Raw genomic sequence first — 16,123 nt, 5'->3', positions numbered from 1 at the left:
TGGGATGTCCTGGGTGGTTGAAGTGCCTGCTGGAGGCCAGGCTCGCCTGTGTGGTTGAAGGCCATGTGGCTTAGGGTGGGCCTAGCAGGGATCAAGTCCTCATGACCTTGAGCCATGGTGCCTGGGAGCAGCACCCAGCTGCCTGGCCCCGTGCTCTTTGCTGACCTAATGACAGCTTGGGTGGAGCCCAGTGCCTCAGCCATAATCTAGTGTCCATGTATCCATTGGCCCCCAGAAGAAACAATAGTCCCCTGGCCTGTGGTGGAGTGGTGGCCTGCGAGGCAGTGCTGGTGGCTTACCACATGGGCAGCTTTGCTCTCTTCCCTTCACATACTTCTCCATTCTTTTGCCTTGTTTTGTCCAAGCAGCCAGAAGCAAAGTCATCGGAAGTACTGATGATGGTTAGAAGTAGGGCTCTGACTTCCATCATTCTTCACTTACCATTCTATTACTGCTTTCTGCTGTCATGAGACATTGTCGATCAGTTCTTAGATAGCATTATACAATCAGAGTACTGCCTGCTTGTACAGTACAGTAAGTACTTTTTGAAGAATGTCAAGTTTACATAGTACTCCATGCTCCTGGTAGTTTTTCTAGGGCACCATTTGGGAAAGGGTGAGTTCTTTTATAATGAAAATATTTTTTCCCTGGCCAAACTATTATGTTTTATTATTTGTAATAATTTTGTTCTGATCTATTTTTGGTATTATTTGTAGTTGAGTCTCTCTTCTCTCCATACCTATTAGAATCTTTTAAAAAATTATCTTTTTGTGATATGAAGTAGACAGGTGAGGTTGGTCTTGGGGAGGTCTGGGTTCAGCAAGTTGGTACCATGCCCCGCAGAGCACTGTTAGACGTGTGTGGGGAGGGCTGCCTGTGTGGCAGCCGCTGAGCCCTGGGGAGCACCCTTAGAGCCAGCTCGTCTGTCTCAAGGTCTTCAGTGGGGAGAACAGGTGCCACGTGGCGGAAACCCAGGCTCGCTCCCAACACCTCTGCTTCCAGGGACACCCCGGGCCTCGTGATCAGCTTAGAGCTGGCTCCTCCTCAGAAGGTGGCTTCCCTCCCTGGCAACATCTCCATTTATAGAGGAGACCTTGAGTCCAGGCAGGGCTAGTGCTAGTTTCAGGTTGTACCCTGAGGACATGACCCTAGGGACCAGGACTACGCCCTCCTGCCCTCTGGCCAGCTCCTCCAGTTTACCTACTGCCTGGGGCTTCTGCTTAGAGGCTTTCTTGCTGGTCCCCACCCCAGCCACGGTTCCCGGGAGCACTAGAGAAAAGGACTGATAACTTGCGGAGTTACAGAAGGCAGAAAGCACAAGGGCTGCCAATGAGCAGTGAGCTCCCCGTCACTGGAGGTGAGCGATCTAGCTGGGGATTATGTGGCGTGGGTGACCTTTGAGGTTCCTCCAGACCTCGAGGGGTGAGACCCCATGATGGGTTCTGGATATTTCTCAGATTTGGACCTCTGCCCAGAAATTTGGGTCATTTGTTTTTTCCACAAACAAGTGGGGCCCTCTTGGTGCCTTGTGGGGAGGCGGGGTGGAGCCAAAGACTTCCTCCTCCCCAAGTTAGGATACCTTCCCTGGGGCTGGGATTTGCTGCTGTAAAGGGCGTGTGGCCCAGGGGAGAGGGGACAGCACAGGCAAGGGGGAGCTTTGGGGCAGGGGCATGAGGGCTGGGCTGATGTCCTAGGGGAGTAGTGTGGGTTTGGCACTCCAGCCTCTCCCTTCGCCTAGCAGGGCAGCCTCACTGGCTCTGGCAGGGCTCCAGGAACGACTCCTGCTATGGTATAAATAGATTTCTCTGAAAGGCTGGGGGCTGTGCCAGCTTCAGCAGGTGCCCCCAAGCCTGGCCAGAGGCCCCAGGCGAGGGACTAGGCCCAAGGTGGGAGGCAGGCATGCCGGCCATGTGTACAGCCCAGGCAGCATGGTGGGATCTGGGTCCTGATCCCAGGTCCCAGGACTTTCCAGGTCCTGGAACTTGCCAGTATCTCTATAAGGGACCCTATTTAGGTATGAGGAAGCAGAGGCTGGGTGGCAAGGGGCTGGGGTCCAGATGAACAGGGTCCCTGGGCCTCACCAAATCCAGCTCCAGGTATGGCTCTTCTGTTCCTGGCCGGGTGACTTGGATACACTGTTAGCTTCTCTGAGCTGACATGATCTTATTCTCTCTCTCTCTCTCTCTCTCTCTCTCTCTCTGGTGGTACTGGTGATTGAACCCAGAGCCTTTTCAGTGAACTATATCCCTGATCCTTTTTAATTAAAATTTATTTTGAGACAGGGACACGCTCATTCACCAAGTTGCTTAGGCTGGGCTTGAACTTTCCATCCTCCTACCTCAGCCTCCCAGAGTACTGGAACTACAGGCATGCACCATCAGGTCCAGTTCTGTATTTTATCAGTACAGTGTGGCTGAGGTTGGTGTCTGGTGGCACAGTGTCCCACCAAGGTGGTCCAGGTCCAGAAGGGCCAGGCAGTGAGTGCCAGAGCGGATCCATCCACTCCTCAGGCCTCAGGGAGATGCTGCTGGAAGAGGTAAGAGCCAAGGCCTGCCTCAGTGCTCAGACTCTGCCAGGTCAGCACCCCGCCAGGGAGCTCAGGCCGCCTGGCTTGGAGGGGCAAACCCCTGTGAGTCCTTCCTCTCTGGGCACAGCCACCTTCCTTGCATCCCCTGCCTGCCCACTGTGGGTGGCAGCAGGCAAGGGAAGAATGCATGGCTGTGCCAGGTTGGGCTAAGTGGGTGCGCTCTAGTGGAGCCTCTGGGGGGCGTGTACTCTGCTGGGCCCCTGGCCCGCCTTCCCGGTCCACCCCCTCCCTGTGCTGACTGCTGATTGTAGGGGCCAGGCTGTCTGTCTGAGAGCTGGGCTCAGAGCTAAGTTCCCAGCAAGGCGAGGCCTCAGGGGACCCAGTGTACAGGGGGCTCTGAGAGTCCTGGGCACCCCACTCTGAGGGCCTCGGAGGCCAGGGCAGGTGTGGAGGTGACAGTTACATCAGGTCCCACTGGAGCCCACAGTCTGGGGAGCACGTGAGTTCTTGGACTTGTGCTCCTGGAGGCCAAGCCAGGGTACTGTTGGTGGGGGATATCAAGAACCCAGGGGGAGATTAGGAACCCAGGGAAGGGTCTTCTGGGGATATCCTGGAGGTCTTCATGAGACTGGGGCAATGTGCACGGAGAGGGGTGTGTCAGGAACTCCTGGGGTAAATTCTCCCTGGCCCTGCAACCTGAGGTGCCCCTAGATTCAGTACCTCAGTTTCCCCAGCTGTCTGCTGGGAGGATGAGAGCAACCATCCATAGGGGTGACCTGAGGATTAGGCAAGGGGACAGCAGTGCGTGCCGCCGAAGGGATCCTTGCTGTGGGCTGACGAGCTGGGTAGGGACCGCAGGGCTGGGCCATCCCGGTGCTCGCTGGGCTGCGTGGACTCTTGCCGCCCGCCTCTCTGGGGCGACAGCCCTTCCTTCCGCTTGGCCAGGCAGCCGGCCCGGTGGTCAGTGCGCCCACGGAGGCCCAGCGGCCGCTCCCCTTCCTGCGGCCGGCTGCGCTTCCTCTTCCTCGCCAGCTCACCGCTGCCCTTTGTTTCCCGCGGGCCGGGCCGGGGTGCGGCTATCTTTAGGCGGCAGGTGTGGAGCCCGCTATTCGGGTCGCCGGCCGGTCACCGCCCCCCACGTGACACCGGGCGCTATAAATAGCCCAGCCGGGCTGGGATCGGCAGAGCCAGCGCTGCGGGAGGGCGCGCCCCGCGGGTCTCGGGCGGGGCCCGCCCGGCAGGCGCATGGAGGCGGCGGGGAGCCCTCAGGCGCGGGTGAGCCCGGGTAGGGGGGGGGTGCGCCAGGCAGGACCCTCTGGACCCTCTGGACCCTCTGGACCCCGGGTTGGTGGCACCCTGGTGAGCGGTGGGAAGCCCCGCTAAAGGCAGGACCCTCTGGATCCTCTGGACCCCGGGTTGGTGGCACCCTGGTGAGCGGTGGGAAGCCCCGCTAACGCCCGGCTCCCAGGAGCCCCTCACTCATGAACCTGGGGCCTCCGGGGCTCCCAGCCCAACGACCTCAGCCCTGCCTTTCCTGGGAAGCCACAGAGCCCAAGCCTCCACCTCTTCCAGGATCAGAGGGTCCCATGTTTGGAAGGACCTCTTCCTTTCTGACGTCCGGGTGATTCAAACTCCTTAACTAGCTGTGCCTCCCTGAACCTCACTCTCCTTTTCTTCCTTCTGGGATTCAGTGTTCTTGCTGCCTAGACTTGAGGTTGAGAAAGCCCACTTAGCGCACGCCTGGTCCGGCGAAGGACCAGAAAATATCCTGTGTCTCCCTGGCCTGTTTCCTCATCTGGCAAAGGGACCAAGACGGGCCTCCCTTAAAGGGTTTTGAAAAGGAGCGGTTCTGCAAAAAGCAGAGGACTGGGGCACTGGCCAGAGGAGGCTGGGCCAGGATCCCAGGAAGGGGAGGGCCAGAGGGAAGGAGGAGCTTGAGCCTAGTAAGGTGGCCTGGGTGGTGGGCGTGGTGGCTGGGCCAGCAGAGGCTCACAGCAGAGCGGGGCAAGTGCCCTGTGCTTGCTTTCCAGATGGGGAGCGTAGGCTTGGGCCACAGGGAGTACTCAGTGCCCGGGGTGGGGGTGGGGGTGGGGCAGCCTGGAGTTACTGGGACTGAGGGATGGTGGGGGGGACCACAGGTCTTGGGTCAGCTCTGCCTGGGGGTGGGTGCAGGGCTCTGACGGCAGCAGCCTGGCCTCTCCCCCTGCAGCTGGTCTCTTTAGTCCTTAACGTCTGGGCTTCTTGGTGACCTCACCTTGGAGGGGCGTGGCAGAGAGGGGCCTCTTCCCTAGTGGCCAGCCACAGGTAGGGTTGGGCCACATGGGGGTGCCTGGGGTAGGAGGGCCTCACATCCTGCTTTGCTTTCCTGGGGTGGGGGGCCAAAGTGCAGAGGCAAGTTGGGGGGGGCAGTGCAAAACACCAGCCCTGCTGGTCCAACCTAGACCTGGTGTAGCTCAGGCTCTGATCGCTGGTGCTGACCCAGCCCAGTCTAACCCCAGCTCCTTTCAGGCCTCCGACAACTTTGGGCCCCCATGAGAGCAGCATGGGGTCACTCAGTCAGACTGTCAGCCTGGAGACACTGTCCTGTGGTACTGGGCAGCAGAGCAGGCTAAGTGCTGTATATAACCCTGAGTTACCAGGTCCCCAGCCCCTGTAGGTGATGGAGTCAGCCTCTCAGGAGAGGCTCCAGAGTCCCATGGTGGCCTTGGGCCTTTTCCTTCCTTTACTTTTGTAAACATGAGTGTGGTTCCTGTGTGTGCACACGAGTGAGCGAGCAAGAAAGCTCATGCTAGTCCCAGGAGGCCCCCAGGTGTTTGTGTGCTCTTACTACTGGCAGCTTTCCTCATTGCATCAGGGCCATTGCTCGAACTAAGTGGGCACAGGTTGGGGGACCTGGGTGGCTAAACCAGGGACAAGACTCCTTTCGTTCTCCCTTATTGGATGGTCCCCCTCTGGGGATTGAGGCTAGGATGTAGATGCAACCCCTGCCCTGAGCCTGGAAGCACTGAGCCTGCCTTGGTATGGAGGGCAGGCTGAAGAGCTCATACCTCCCTGCACAGCCAGAGCTAGGACAATGAGGCTTGTGCCCATGGCTCAAAGCCAGCAGTGGTGCCTCTGAGTCCAGGGTCCCACCGTGACCCTTCCTCACCCTGGCTGTGGCTCTGGGGGCCCACCTACTTTTTGGGCAGCTGGAGAAAGGGGCACTGGGGCAGGGGCAGAGGTAAGAGATGGTGGGCAGGGGAAGGATGGAGGACTCTGCCAGGTGAGGTCCTGTGAGGGGTCTTTTCCTTGGGTAGAGGAGGCAGGGCTGTGGACACACAGGAGCAATGGGAAATGGGGCTTGGGCTGAATCCATGTGTGGAGGGATCTGCTAACCACTGAGTCACAGTGGAGGGACCCTGGAAGCAGCCTTTGTGTTCCTTTGTTGTGCAGCTAGGGAAACAGAGGCCCAGAGAGGCCAGTGACATGCCCAAGGTCTCCTGGCCCCTCTGTGGGCAGGAGGGGGCTGATGTTTCTGGCGACCTTTGGAGCTGTTTGATCCAGAGAGGGAGAGAGGCAAAGATGGAGGTGCTCACAGCTGATTTTATGACCCCAAGCAGCATCCTTCCTCAGGGCCCTGTCATGGTTAGACCTCACTCCAGGCCAGCTGTGCTGTCACCACCCTGGCACATGCCTGGCAGCTGGTACTCTCTGAGTTCCTAAAGGGTAAGGCAGCTTGTTTTCCTTCCGGCTTGGTCAGTCTGTGAGTAATCAGGGGCAGGGGCTGGGGTAGAGGCCAGGATGGGAAAGATACAGCAGCTACCAGCTGAGTAGGCTTCATACTGTGTCCTGAGCGATTCTCCCTAAGGGTGGGCTGTCCAGAGTGATCTGGGCTCTGCCATTCCTCAGTGGCCAACAAGCCCGAGGAAAGGCGACTGTCCTGCGTGTCTATGTGTAGGGTGGGATATCTGGGATTCAGGCAGGGCCAAGCTTGGGGGCAGGTAGACCAGGAGTCTGCTTGTTGGGGTTCAGCATGCTGGAAGGGGTTGTGCCTGGCATCCTTCTCTTCCTCTGTTCCCCCTCACCTCATCCTGGTGACGGTACTTGGCTGTCCTTTCTCCTTAAGGCCCTGGGTTGGGCCTGTCCTTCCTTGGGTTTTCATGTAGGGAAACTGAGGCAGAAGGAAGGCCATTCATTTCTTTCTCCTCCCCCAGATGTTGCCTGTGGAGAACCAGCCTGCAATCGATGGACTGGCCCTTGTGGGCCAGCTCTGAGCACTGCCGTGCCCAACATTGCCCCTGAGCCTGCTGCCGAGGAAGCCCTTGCCTCTGGCCCTCACCATTGCCCTCGCCTGCTGATGGCCTCTGGTGCCAGGCCTGGGGTCAGCCCTGCTGACTGAGCCCCCTCCCCACTCCAGGACTTGCTGTCCCCCAGTGGGGTAACGTGACCAAGGGCCTGTGCATCGGAGACTTCCTGTGACCTCAGCCCCAGGGCTGCCAGAGTTGGTTCCATTCAAGTTCAGTCCTCCTCCAGACCTTGGGGGTTTGGGGCCCATCTTGGAGCAAAGGGGACTGTTCCCCAATGCCAAGAGAGTGTCCCCAGCAAAGGACCCACCCTGGACATTGTGTGGTGGCCGCATTCACTTTGGGGATTTTTAAATGTTCTTTGCTGAATTTTTAGGTGGTTGTTATCCCCTTTATACTCAGCCAGCTCTGAGAAACAAGAGTTTGGAATTGTGCATTTTATTTTAGGGGACTGTTTTGCTCCTTTTTTGAGGGAAGAAGTTGGGTTTTCTTTTTTAATTACCCAAACATTGGGCAGCTTCCTTTCCCTTTCCCAAGTATTTGTACAATATTGGTTCAGGGTGTGGGTGTGGGTTTTTGAAAATCCTTTCTCTCAGACAAGTACAAGGATCTTGCTCTACTTGGTTTTCTGAGGCTGGTGGGGGCTCATCTGGCTGTATCCCAGCCCTGTCTGCAGCCCCCTCCTGCCTTGCCCTCTGCCTTCGGGGAGGCATGGCTCGAATGAACCGCCCTGCCCCGGTGGAGGTGAGCTACCGAAACATGCGCTTCCTTATCACGCACAACCCCACTGATGCCACCCTTAGCGCCTTCATGGAGGTGAGTTGGGGCTGGGTGGGTGGTGGGCGGGGTGCCTGGGAAGCCTGGCGAGCGGATCTATAGCTGTCCATACCCAGTCCTTTCTCCGTGGAGCTGAGCTCAGACACCTGTTACAGGGTCCTGGAAAGGGCACACGGAGATGTGGGGGGGGCTTAGGAGTGGGGAGTCTCGGGTCCAGTGGGTTCCCTGAGGCCAGTGTGTGAACAGTGGGACTTCAGGTTGTGTGAATCCAGGCAGGCGGAGAGGTGAGCACTCTGTGTGATAGGACGATGCCTCAGCTAGAACTGAGTTGGCCACAGGAAGGAGTGACCACTGACCCCTGGAGAGGCAGCAGGAAGAGATGCCTGCTGCCCGAGACCCCCACACTTGTGACCAGGTGTATTTGCAGAGTCTGTGCTGGGACCAGACTAGAGCTGTCAGTGTGTTTGTAGACCCAGGGCCGTTTGCAGAGCTGGCAGTTGTATGTGTGCCAATTACAGAGCCCATTACTGCATGAGGCATTTTGGAGACCCATCTCTCAGCCCTGAGGTGAGATGAGTTGTCATGGGCTTGTCATAGTCAGATGGGGATGTGGATGTGCAAGGGCCTGGGGAACTGTATAGAGGAAGCCCGGACCCTGGACACTGAGCCCAGTGCCCTGCTGAGGGCAGCCATCCCCTCTCAGAGCTGAGACCCTTGGGATAACAGCAGGGTTTGGGGAAGGACTGGTAAGCGAAGCACTATGAGTGACTGGGGCTGGGGGGCTCAGGGTGTAACCAGGATGAGTGCTCAGTGCAGGACCTTGTTCATGGCCCAAGTATGATTAGGATCAGAGCCAGGGCTCAGTCCTGAGCAGAATGGCAGCTTCCTCCACTGAAGGTACAGAAGGATTTGTGGTGTCCCTGTGGCCTTAGAGGTGGGCACCCCCCTCTTATTCCCTGTATTCTCAGAATAACTGGGTCCTGGCCTCTCTGTCTGGTGTCCCCATCACATGATCAGCAGGGCCCAGTGATCCTTTACCACTCCCAGAATATCTGCTGGGAGCAGGTGGGGGTGGTGGTGGCCCTGCCTACGCCCCTGGGTATAAATACCCCTAGTCTGGCTGTGCTCTTGATGACCTTTTGGCTGGTCAACACGGAGTTTCCCCACTGGTGTGCAGCCCTGCTGGCTCTGAGGCCCCCTGCCTGTGGGCCCTGCCCCTCGGAGACCCATTCATGCAGCCCAGGCAGGAGGGGGCCCTGCCCACTGGGAGACCAGAGCCTTTGTCTAGTAAATGAGGTAAGAGTTGGGGTCCTGAGCATTGTGGGCTAGAGGTGACATGCAGTGGGGGGTTGCAGCTGAGTGTGGATTATGGTGAATGAACGTAGATGGGAATGCCTGCCTCTCTTCAGGTGGCTGAGGAATAGGCACGAGGACATCAGGCTGGACCACCTGCTGGTCACCGGGCCTGAGTCCACAGTTTTGCTGTGGGGGACACAGCCTGCTCTAGGGAGTGGTCTGAGGGGGACGCAATCTTGCCCTGGGTCTGAGGGCACTGGACCATGTCCTGGCCAGGGATTTGGTCCTGAGTCCCCCAGCCCTACCTAACCTGCTCCCTCTTCACACCCTGCCAGGACCTGAAGAAGTATGGCGCCACTACAGTGGTACGTGTATGCGAGGTGACCTACGACAAGGCCCCACTGGAGAAAGACGGCATCACTGTTGTGGTGAGGGGGCTCAGGGAACACGGTGGCTGCCCCGGGGCAGGGCTTGGCAGGTGGGTGGATATTTCTTGCCGAGAGGCTGGCACATGGGCCTCTCTGGTGTCCCTGGGGGCTTGGGCCACAGGTGTGTGCGAACCTGGGGGAGGCCAGAGGTTGGGACATGTGACTAAGAGAAAGTCACCCCTCCTGAATCCTTTTTCTCAAACTTGGGCCATGAGACAGGGGTTGGGTTTGTTGGTCAAAGCCATAGCTCCTGCAGTCGGATCCTCCTATGTGTTGGGGCAGGGGTGTATCTGTGTCCCACCAGGTGCCACTGGATCTCAGTCATACAGCGGCCTACAGCCCCTTATATGGTCCCATCTCAGGGAAGCAGGGTGTGGGGTCCATCATGATCTGAGGCCACATGGCCAGTGACACGAGGGACCCTGGTGAGTGGCGCTCACGTAGTGATGTGGCCTCCCCTGCCAGGTGTGCTTGCTGTGGGGGTGGCCTGAGCCCCACGGCCTGCCTGGTGGGGAGCACGGCCTTCCCAGGGCCTTGTCTCTGCCTCTTGCCACCTCTTTCTTGTCTGGGGCCACCTCTGGGCAGCAGGGGTGCTGGAGAGGCCCTCTTCGGGGCACCCTCGGGGCTGTTTCCTCGGCTCCCATGGCCCCAGGGACCTGCTTTATGTGGAGGATGGGGCAGCTCTGTGGCCAGAAGCTGTGGGTTAGCCCACAATACCTGGAGCTCCAGAGCCAGCCCTGAGGGTCCTCCCAGCCCCTGGCTCTGCACTCCAGGCAGCCAGGTATGTGGCTCTCTGTCTCCTCTTTGTCCACAGCTGTTACTATGTGTAGCAGCCACTGCCTGGCAGTAGGAGTGGGGGAGAAGAACCTGTGCTTCGAGGTCACATAGCCTAGACACAATCTCAGCGTTGTCCTTTTCCATCTGTGGGACCCCGTAGGCCACTCTGAGTGTCAGGGTCCTCACCTGAAAGTATAGGTGCTTGGAAGGATTCAAGGCAAAGGCACACCTCCCTTCCCTTCCCCAGCAGCAGGAGGGATTTGGGTTAGATTTCAGGCAGCCCCCATGGGCCAATGTCGGTTCACCCCAATAGCAATCAGTGCCTATTCTAGAGTAGTCCCTTGGGCTTGTGAGTACCTGCCTCACCAATGTGTGAACATCTTGTCCCCCTGCAGTGCATCCTGGGCTTGGCTGCCTCCAATGGGGACTGGCCTTATCTCCCCAGGGTGCTGGGGGCACAGTGGGGAGCAAAGTGAAATTTCCAAAGTGGAAGTAACACCCAGGAACACCCGGAAAGGCCTGGGTCCAGCTGTTGTGCTGAGTCCAGCTCTCAGAATCCTGGCCTCACCCACAGCCCTTTGTTCACTCTTGGTGGTTCCTGGGCTGCGTGGCAGCCTGGGAGATGGGGATACAGCAGGCCTGGGGTGGCAGGCTTGTGTGTTACTGCAGGGGACAGGTCCTCTCAGGCCAGCCACTGGCATTCAGATGGGAGAGACCACTCCTTGGGCTGAGAGAGGGGGGCAGAGGGCCCTTGGGGCTCCCTGGGAGCAAGAATCAGAGAAGATGGGGTGATTCAGGAAGGCGCTCTGGTGAGCAAAGCTGAAGTAGGCGGGCTCAGGGAGCTCAGTGTTCACAACGAGGTGCCCATGGCACAGCTCTTGGCATTCTCTGCCCCTCCCAGGGCTACTGTCCTTGTCCTGGGTCCCAGGGTGGCCACTCTAGCCCCTACAAGTCGGGGTGCTCATGGGCTGCTTCACCTACAGGACTGGCCATTTGATGATGGGGCACCCCCACCCAGCAAAGTGGTGGAGGACTGGCTGAGCCTGCTGAAGGCCAAGTTCTGCAATGATCCTGGCAGCTGCGTGGCCGTGCACTGTGTGGCAGGCCTGGGACGGTGAGTAGAGAGGAGTAGGGGTGGAGTAGGGCTCTAGTCTTGGGTGCTGCCATTGCTGGGAGCTCACTTGGAGCTTGGGGTCTTGAAAGGCTTTCTCACTTTCCAACTTGGGCCATGTCCACATGAATCTCAGGGGCCTGATGCCCCAAGTTTGAGGCTTCCCGGACAAGTCCTCTAATGGCCTGGTGGGGAGGAAGTCCTTCCCAAAGTTTGACCTGGCTCCCTCCTGCAGTGGTTGCTGCCCTGTGCTCCTCCGCAGGCACAAGGGTGCCCCTGTGATCTGGGCCTGCTCAGAGCAGGATCAGCAGCCTGGATCTGTTTGAAAGGACCTGGGCAGTGGAGTCCCCCATTTTGGAGGGAGAAGCAGTTGATTGGGGTTCACAGCCAGCCTGTACTGAGCCCTTACCCCAGGACATACCTGAGCTAAGCCCTTCATTTGTGTGCCTTAGTTTATCCATCCATGACACATTTTACTGTGAGTCACAGAGAGACAGTCCAAACTCCCTGAGGTTGCACCGGAGGGACAGGAGAGTCAGGATCTGGACCCAGGCAGTTGGGCTAGTCTCCAAGTATGTGGGCTTCACAGGAGAGCTTAAGGAACTGGGGTGGGTCTGGCCCCTGTGAACACTCCTCATACCCTGCTTCCTCAATAGGTAGCCTTCAGGGGAGGGCCAGGGTACAGAGGCTCAGATGATCCCAGCCCTGCTCTCTGTTTGCAGGGCTCCAGTTCTGGTGGCACTGGCCCTCATCGAGAGTGGGATGAAGTATGAAGATGCCATCCAGTTCATCCGGCAGTGAGTGGCCAGCTGTGGGGCTAGTGGGAAAGTGCTCGGGGACCTGGGCTGTCACTGTGGCCCTCTCTTCACACACTCTTCTCTGGTGATGCAGCAACCTCCAACAATCCAGCCCCTACCACAGGTCTCCTCTCTGCTCATGTGGTTCCCTTGGCCTGAGGCTACCTGAGCCAGCAGGGCTGGACCAGCCTTGACCCATCTATGGACAGTTGGGAGCTGGGAGCCAGCAGCCTCAGGAGTGCAGGATGGCTGTGCTCTACCTCTGCAGCTGGGGCCTGCTGGCCAGAGGCATCCTTCCTGCCTTGGTAGATACCATCTGCTTAATGCATCTGGTGTCTAATTACTTTTCTCATTTTTGAGACAAAATACCTGACACCTAGAGTTAAAGGAGGAAAGGTTTATTTCAGCTCAGTTTGTAGAGGTTTTAGTCATAGTCTGCTGGCTCCAAGGCAAGGTGCCATGGCAGAGGGACATCACAGAGGCGAAATAGTTCATGGTGTGGCAGGCAAAAGGCAGCAGGCAGCAGTAGCCTGCCTTCTATCTTTTATCCCATCCAGACTATAAGCCTTTTGCGTGGTGCCACCCAGACCTAGGGTGAGGCATCTATCTTCAGTAAATCCATTCAGCCACACCCAGAACTATGCTAATTCCAATCAGTGGACTAATTTAGTACTGCACACCTTAGATACAGCCAGTTCTGAACAGCCCCACCTGAGTGCATGAGGCTTTGGGGGGGATATCTAGATACAAGCCATAACACCTGGTGACCCTGCCATGTGCAGAGGACCCTGGATATAATCTAGCCTCTCAGTGGGAAGCAGGAGCCTCATAGCCTCCCAGTGTCTCATCTATGGCCAGGAACACCAGCACCAGGGTCTGGTTACCCTCTAGCCTGTTGTTCCTGGCTTGGCCCTTCCCTATACTTTTGGAGGTTTCTATCCAGCCACCTTCTAGTCACTTGGTGGCCTCCCTGGGGAAGGCTCCCATCTACCTACTCAGCCAGGCAGGGACAGCACTGGCTGATCCTGCCCGCCCCCCAGCCTGTGTGAGCATGTAGTGTGTATGCATGTTTCACACACGCACACACGCACGCACACACACGCTCTTGGTGGGCACGCTTTTGTGTTGCCCTGAGATAGCCTCTGCCTGGGCTCAGCTGTCTTCTTCTCAAAGCATGCTTGTCACTAGCTTGCTGCCTGACTTGGCTGTACATGAGCTACAAGTACCCTGCATGGGCCTGGGCGACACACAGAGGTATGCACACATATACACATACACTTTCAAACATATGCCCATACTGGGACATGTATGCTTACATACATGGGCACACGTGCATGCATACCAGTACACAGGGTCCACCATACTGCTTCCCTCCAGGCTCTGGGACGTAGTCCTGAGCAGGACTGGCTGCACTGAGACAGTCAGGCTTTGGTGGCAGTGGTGCCCCCCATCTCACCTCTTGGCTTTGCTTGTGGGTGCTGTAGCCCAAGGCTGTTCCATGCAGGGCAGAGATAGTTCTATAGGCCTCAAGGACCAGCCCTATTTGCCCTGTGTGTGTGGTGGGATGGGCAAGTGGCCAACCCAGAGCCTGGGGGACCTTCCGACTGACCCCATCTCCCCAGGAAGCGTCGTGGTGCCATTAACAGCAAGCAGCTCACCTATCTGGAGAAATACCGGCCCAAACAGAGACTGCGGTTCAAAGACCCGAACGCACACAAGACCAAATGCTGCATCATGTAGCTCAGGCGTTGGCCAGGCTTGGGGCCTGTGGTGGTTCACCTCCCTTGTCCTGCTGACCTTCATCGCCTGTCTTCCTGTGCCTCGGTGCCCGTTTTCCGGGAGTCAGGCAGCCATGTGTTCCACGTCTTGACCTCGTGTGCCCCTCTCCTGCTCACGGAGTCTCTCTGAGCCTGGTCAGCTCCACCTCTGGACCTCCTGCCAGCGACCTCCAACAACCCCACCCCTACCACAGGTCTCCTCTCTGGCCTGGGCATGGTGGTGGGTATATTTTTAACCACTGGGCCCAGCCCCTTGGTGGCGGCCCCTTACCCTGCCCTGTTCTTGGCACCTTAAATTATTGGATCCTGGAGCAATCAGATGCTCTGGATACTCAAAGGCAATAAAACAGGAACCATGGTCGTGTCTGAAGAGTGCAGGGCCAGGTGGGGGAGGATTATGGCCTTGGGGTCTGGGAGGCCACTGCCAGGAGACTGAAGCCTGTGATCCCCATAGGCTGGGGTTCCAGCATGCTCCTGTGGCTCCCCCTGGCGGCCATGTTGGGGCCCTGCACTCCGATTTGGGTCTGTATCCCTGATATAACAGAGTGGATGGAGCAGGGCCACGGATGGGTTGCTGGTAGCAGTTTGGGGGTTGGGACATTAGGAGGTGAGACAGTCATCAGTGTTGCTGCTCTGCAAGTCAGGGTGGGTTCATGTGTCAGTTTTGGGACCTTGGGTCTGCAAAGCGGGGATGGCTCCCTATTCTGCCTCCAGGAGGGCTTGCATCTTAGCCTCTAAGGCCCAGGGAAAGGGCTCAGCAAGGGGTGGTGTGAACTTCAGGTAGAGGGCACCCATGGCTCAGGCAGAGGAAGGCACATGCTGTCTGCCTGGGAGGGAGCCGAAGTGGGTGTGGGCACCTGGAAGGATCTGAAGTGGAGAGGCTGCCTATGGGCCTGGCCCCTGATCTGGGGGCAACCTACCTGCAGAGGAAAGGGTGTAGGAGGGCAGGGGCAACACTGGGAGTGTGGGCCCAGGGCTGGTCTGGCTGAGTGTGTAGAAGGGCTAGGAGTGCTCTCTGCCCCAAGGCCCTTAGGCTCTGACTCCCACCTGTGGACGCCACCCACAGGCCTTGGCCGACCCTTCCTCTCAGCCGGGTCTCTAGGCCGAGTTCTCTAGGCTGGCACTTGAGCCCCAGAAGGGAGTCAGATCACCTTCCATCTGCATCTGCCACCCAGCATTTGGCCATTCTCTCCTCAGGGCCCCACCTGGCCTGCTCTTCCTCCTCCCACACTACACCCACTCTGGGATGGGTCCCCAGGACAGCTGAGGGGGACTCACCTGGACCCCCAGAGATCACTGTTTCTGCCCTTCCCAGGAAGGTGAGCCTTGTGCCCAGCGTGCATGGTGAGCCCTTGCCAGAAGCCCATTTCACCAAAGGCAGGCGCTCGCCTCCTGGGCCTGGGCCTGTGTGCCTACAGTCACAATAAAGGCACTGTGGTGGGGGAAGCAGGCCCTACCTCCCCATTTCCCAGCCCGCCCCACCAGGCCTAGCATGAACTACTATCCAGGTAGGTGCCATAACAGAGCTGCTGCTGCAAGCCAAGTTCCCAGAGCTTGCCTGTCCCCAGAACTCGGCCAGCAGCCCCCCACCTCACATCCAGATGAGGGACAGACTCAGAGCCTGGAGGCTTGTCCAGTCAGTGTGGGCTCCAGGAACCCACCTGGGAGTCCCAAGTTTTGCTAAGTGAGTCTTTCCAGAAGGGAGGAGGAACTATAGGGGACCCAGGGTGGCTTGAGGGCAGTCAGTGGGGCAGCTAGCAAGCTCGCCTCAAGGAGACTGCTACCCTGCTGAGACAGTTCTGCCACCTGCCAGGCTGGACCTAAGCCACTGTCACCAGCGAGGGCTGAAGCCGAGGAGGGCTCCATGATGGGTACCCATGAGGTCCGGGTGCAGGTAGGATATGTGAAAAGGCAAAACTACCTGAAAGTTCCCCAGGCAGCTCCACTTTTGGAAAGGACAGAGGGAGGAGACTGGGTGTGGTTAGTCAGCGCTTAGTCTCTCCTCTCCTGGAGCACACCCATGGACTCACCTATATCCACAGGACATTTAGGGACAGTGGCTGTAGTTTTCTCAATCCACCCTCCAGCATGCCCTCTTGCAAGATGTGCACAGCCTCGGGGGGTAGGAAAGATGGGCTGGGATTCTGTTGGGGAGGTGGGGTGCTGGGTCTCAGGAGGGCTGGGGCTTGCCCTCTGGGTCTGGGGGGATGGTGTAGGCAGTGGTGCTCCAAGCATGGGTGAGCTCAGGTGTGGTCAGGGCAGTATGGGCCCAGGAGAGGATGGGCAGTGTGCAGACCCTGCTGGAGCAACCTGTGAGGGAGCTGGCTGGTCTGGCAGGGTCCCGGGAGA

The 16,123-nt window shown here is 58.1% G+C and overlaps 1 protein-coding gene across 4 annotated transcripts; it reads left to right on the top strand.

The window, feature by feature from the left end:
• The first annotated feature begins 1,112 nt into the window (after window positions 1-1,112).
• On the top strand, window positions 1,113-14,132 carry Ptp4a3 (protein tyrosine phosphatase 4A3). Of its 4 annotated transcripts, none has more exons than XM_004837878.4 (6): window positions 1,113-1,357; window positions 6,721-7,626; window positions 9,219-9,311; window positions 11,072-11,202; window positions 11,922-11,996; window positions 13,619-14,132. In XM_004837878.4, exons 2-6 carry the CDS (start codon window positions 7,522-7,524, stop codon window positions 13,734-13,736), a joined length of 522 nt encoding a protein of 173 aa, XP_004837935.1. In that variant the 5' UTR covers window positions 1,113-1,357; window positions 6,721-7,521; the 3' UTR covers window positions 13,737-14,132. The 4 variants fall into 4 exon arrangements, with proteins under 4 accessions (XP_004837935.1, XP_004837936.1, XP_004837934.1 ...); XM_004837879.4 differs by lacking the exon at window positions 1,113-1,357 and adding an exon at window positions 2,851-3,026; XM_004837877.4 differs by lacking the exon at window positions 1,113-1,357 and adding an exon at window positions 3,648-3,802.
• Window positions 14,133-16,123: the final 1,991 nt, after the last annotated feature.

This window comes from Heterocephalus glaber, unplaced genomic scaffold (assembly GCF_053883595.1).
Source record: "Heterocephalus glaber isolate CG9 unplaced genomic scaffold, H.glaber_assembly_v1.0 deba00000281, whole genome shotgun sequence".
Taxonomy (NCBI): Eukaryota; Metazoa; Chordata; class Mammalia; order Rodentia; family Bathyergidae; genus Heterocephalus; species Heterocephalus glaber.
This window is presented reverse-complemented; position numbering and strand designations above follow the sequence as displayed.

Coding starts and splice junctions, on each gene's coding strand:
- Ptp4a3 (XM_004837878.4), top strand. CDS start 7,522: ATGGCTCGAATGAACCGCCCTGCCCCGGTGGAGGTGAGCTACCGAAAC. Junction 7,627..9,218: donor CCCTTAGCGCCTTCATGGAG/GTGAGTTGGGGC, acceptor ACACCCTGCCAG/GACCTGAAGAAGTATGGCGC. Junction 11,997..13,618: donor GCCATCCAGTTCATCCGGCA/GTGAGTGGCCAG, acceptor CCATCTCCCCAG/GAAGCGTCGTGGTGCCATTA.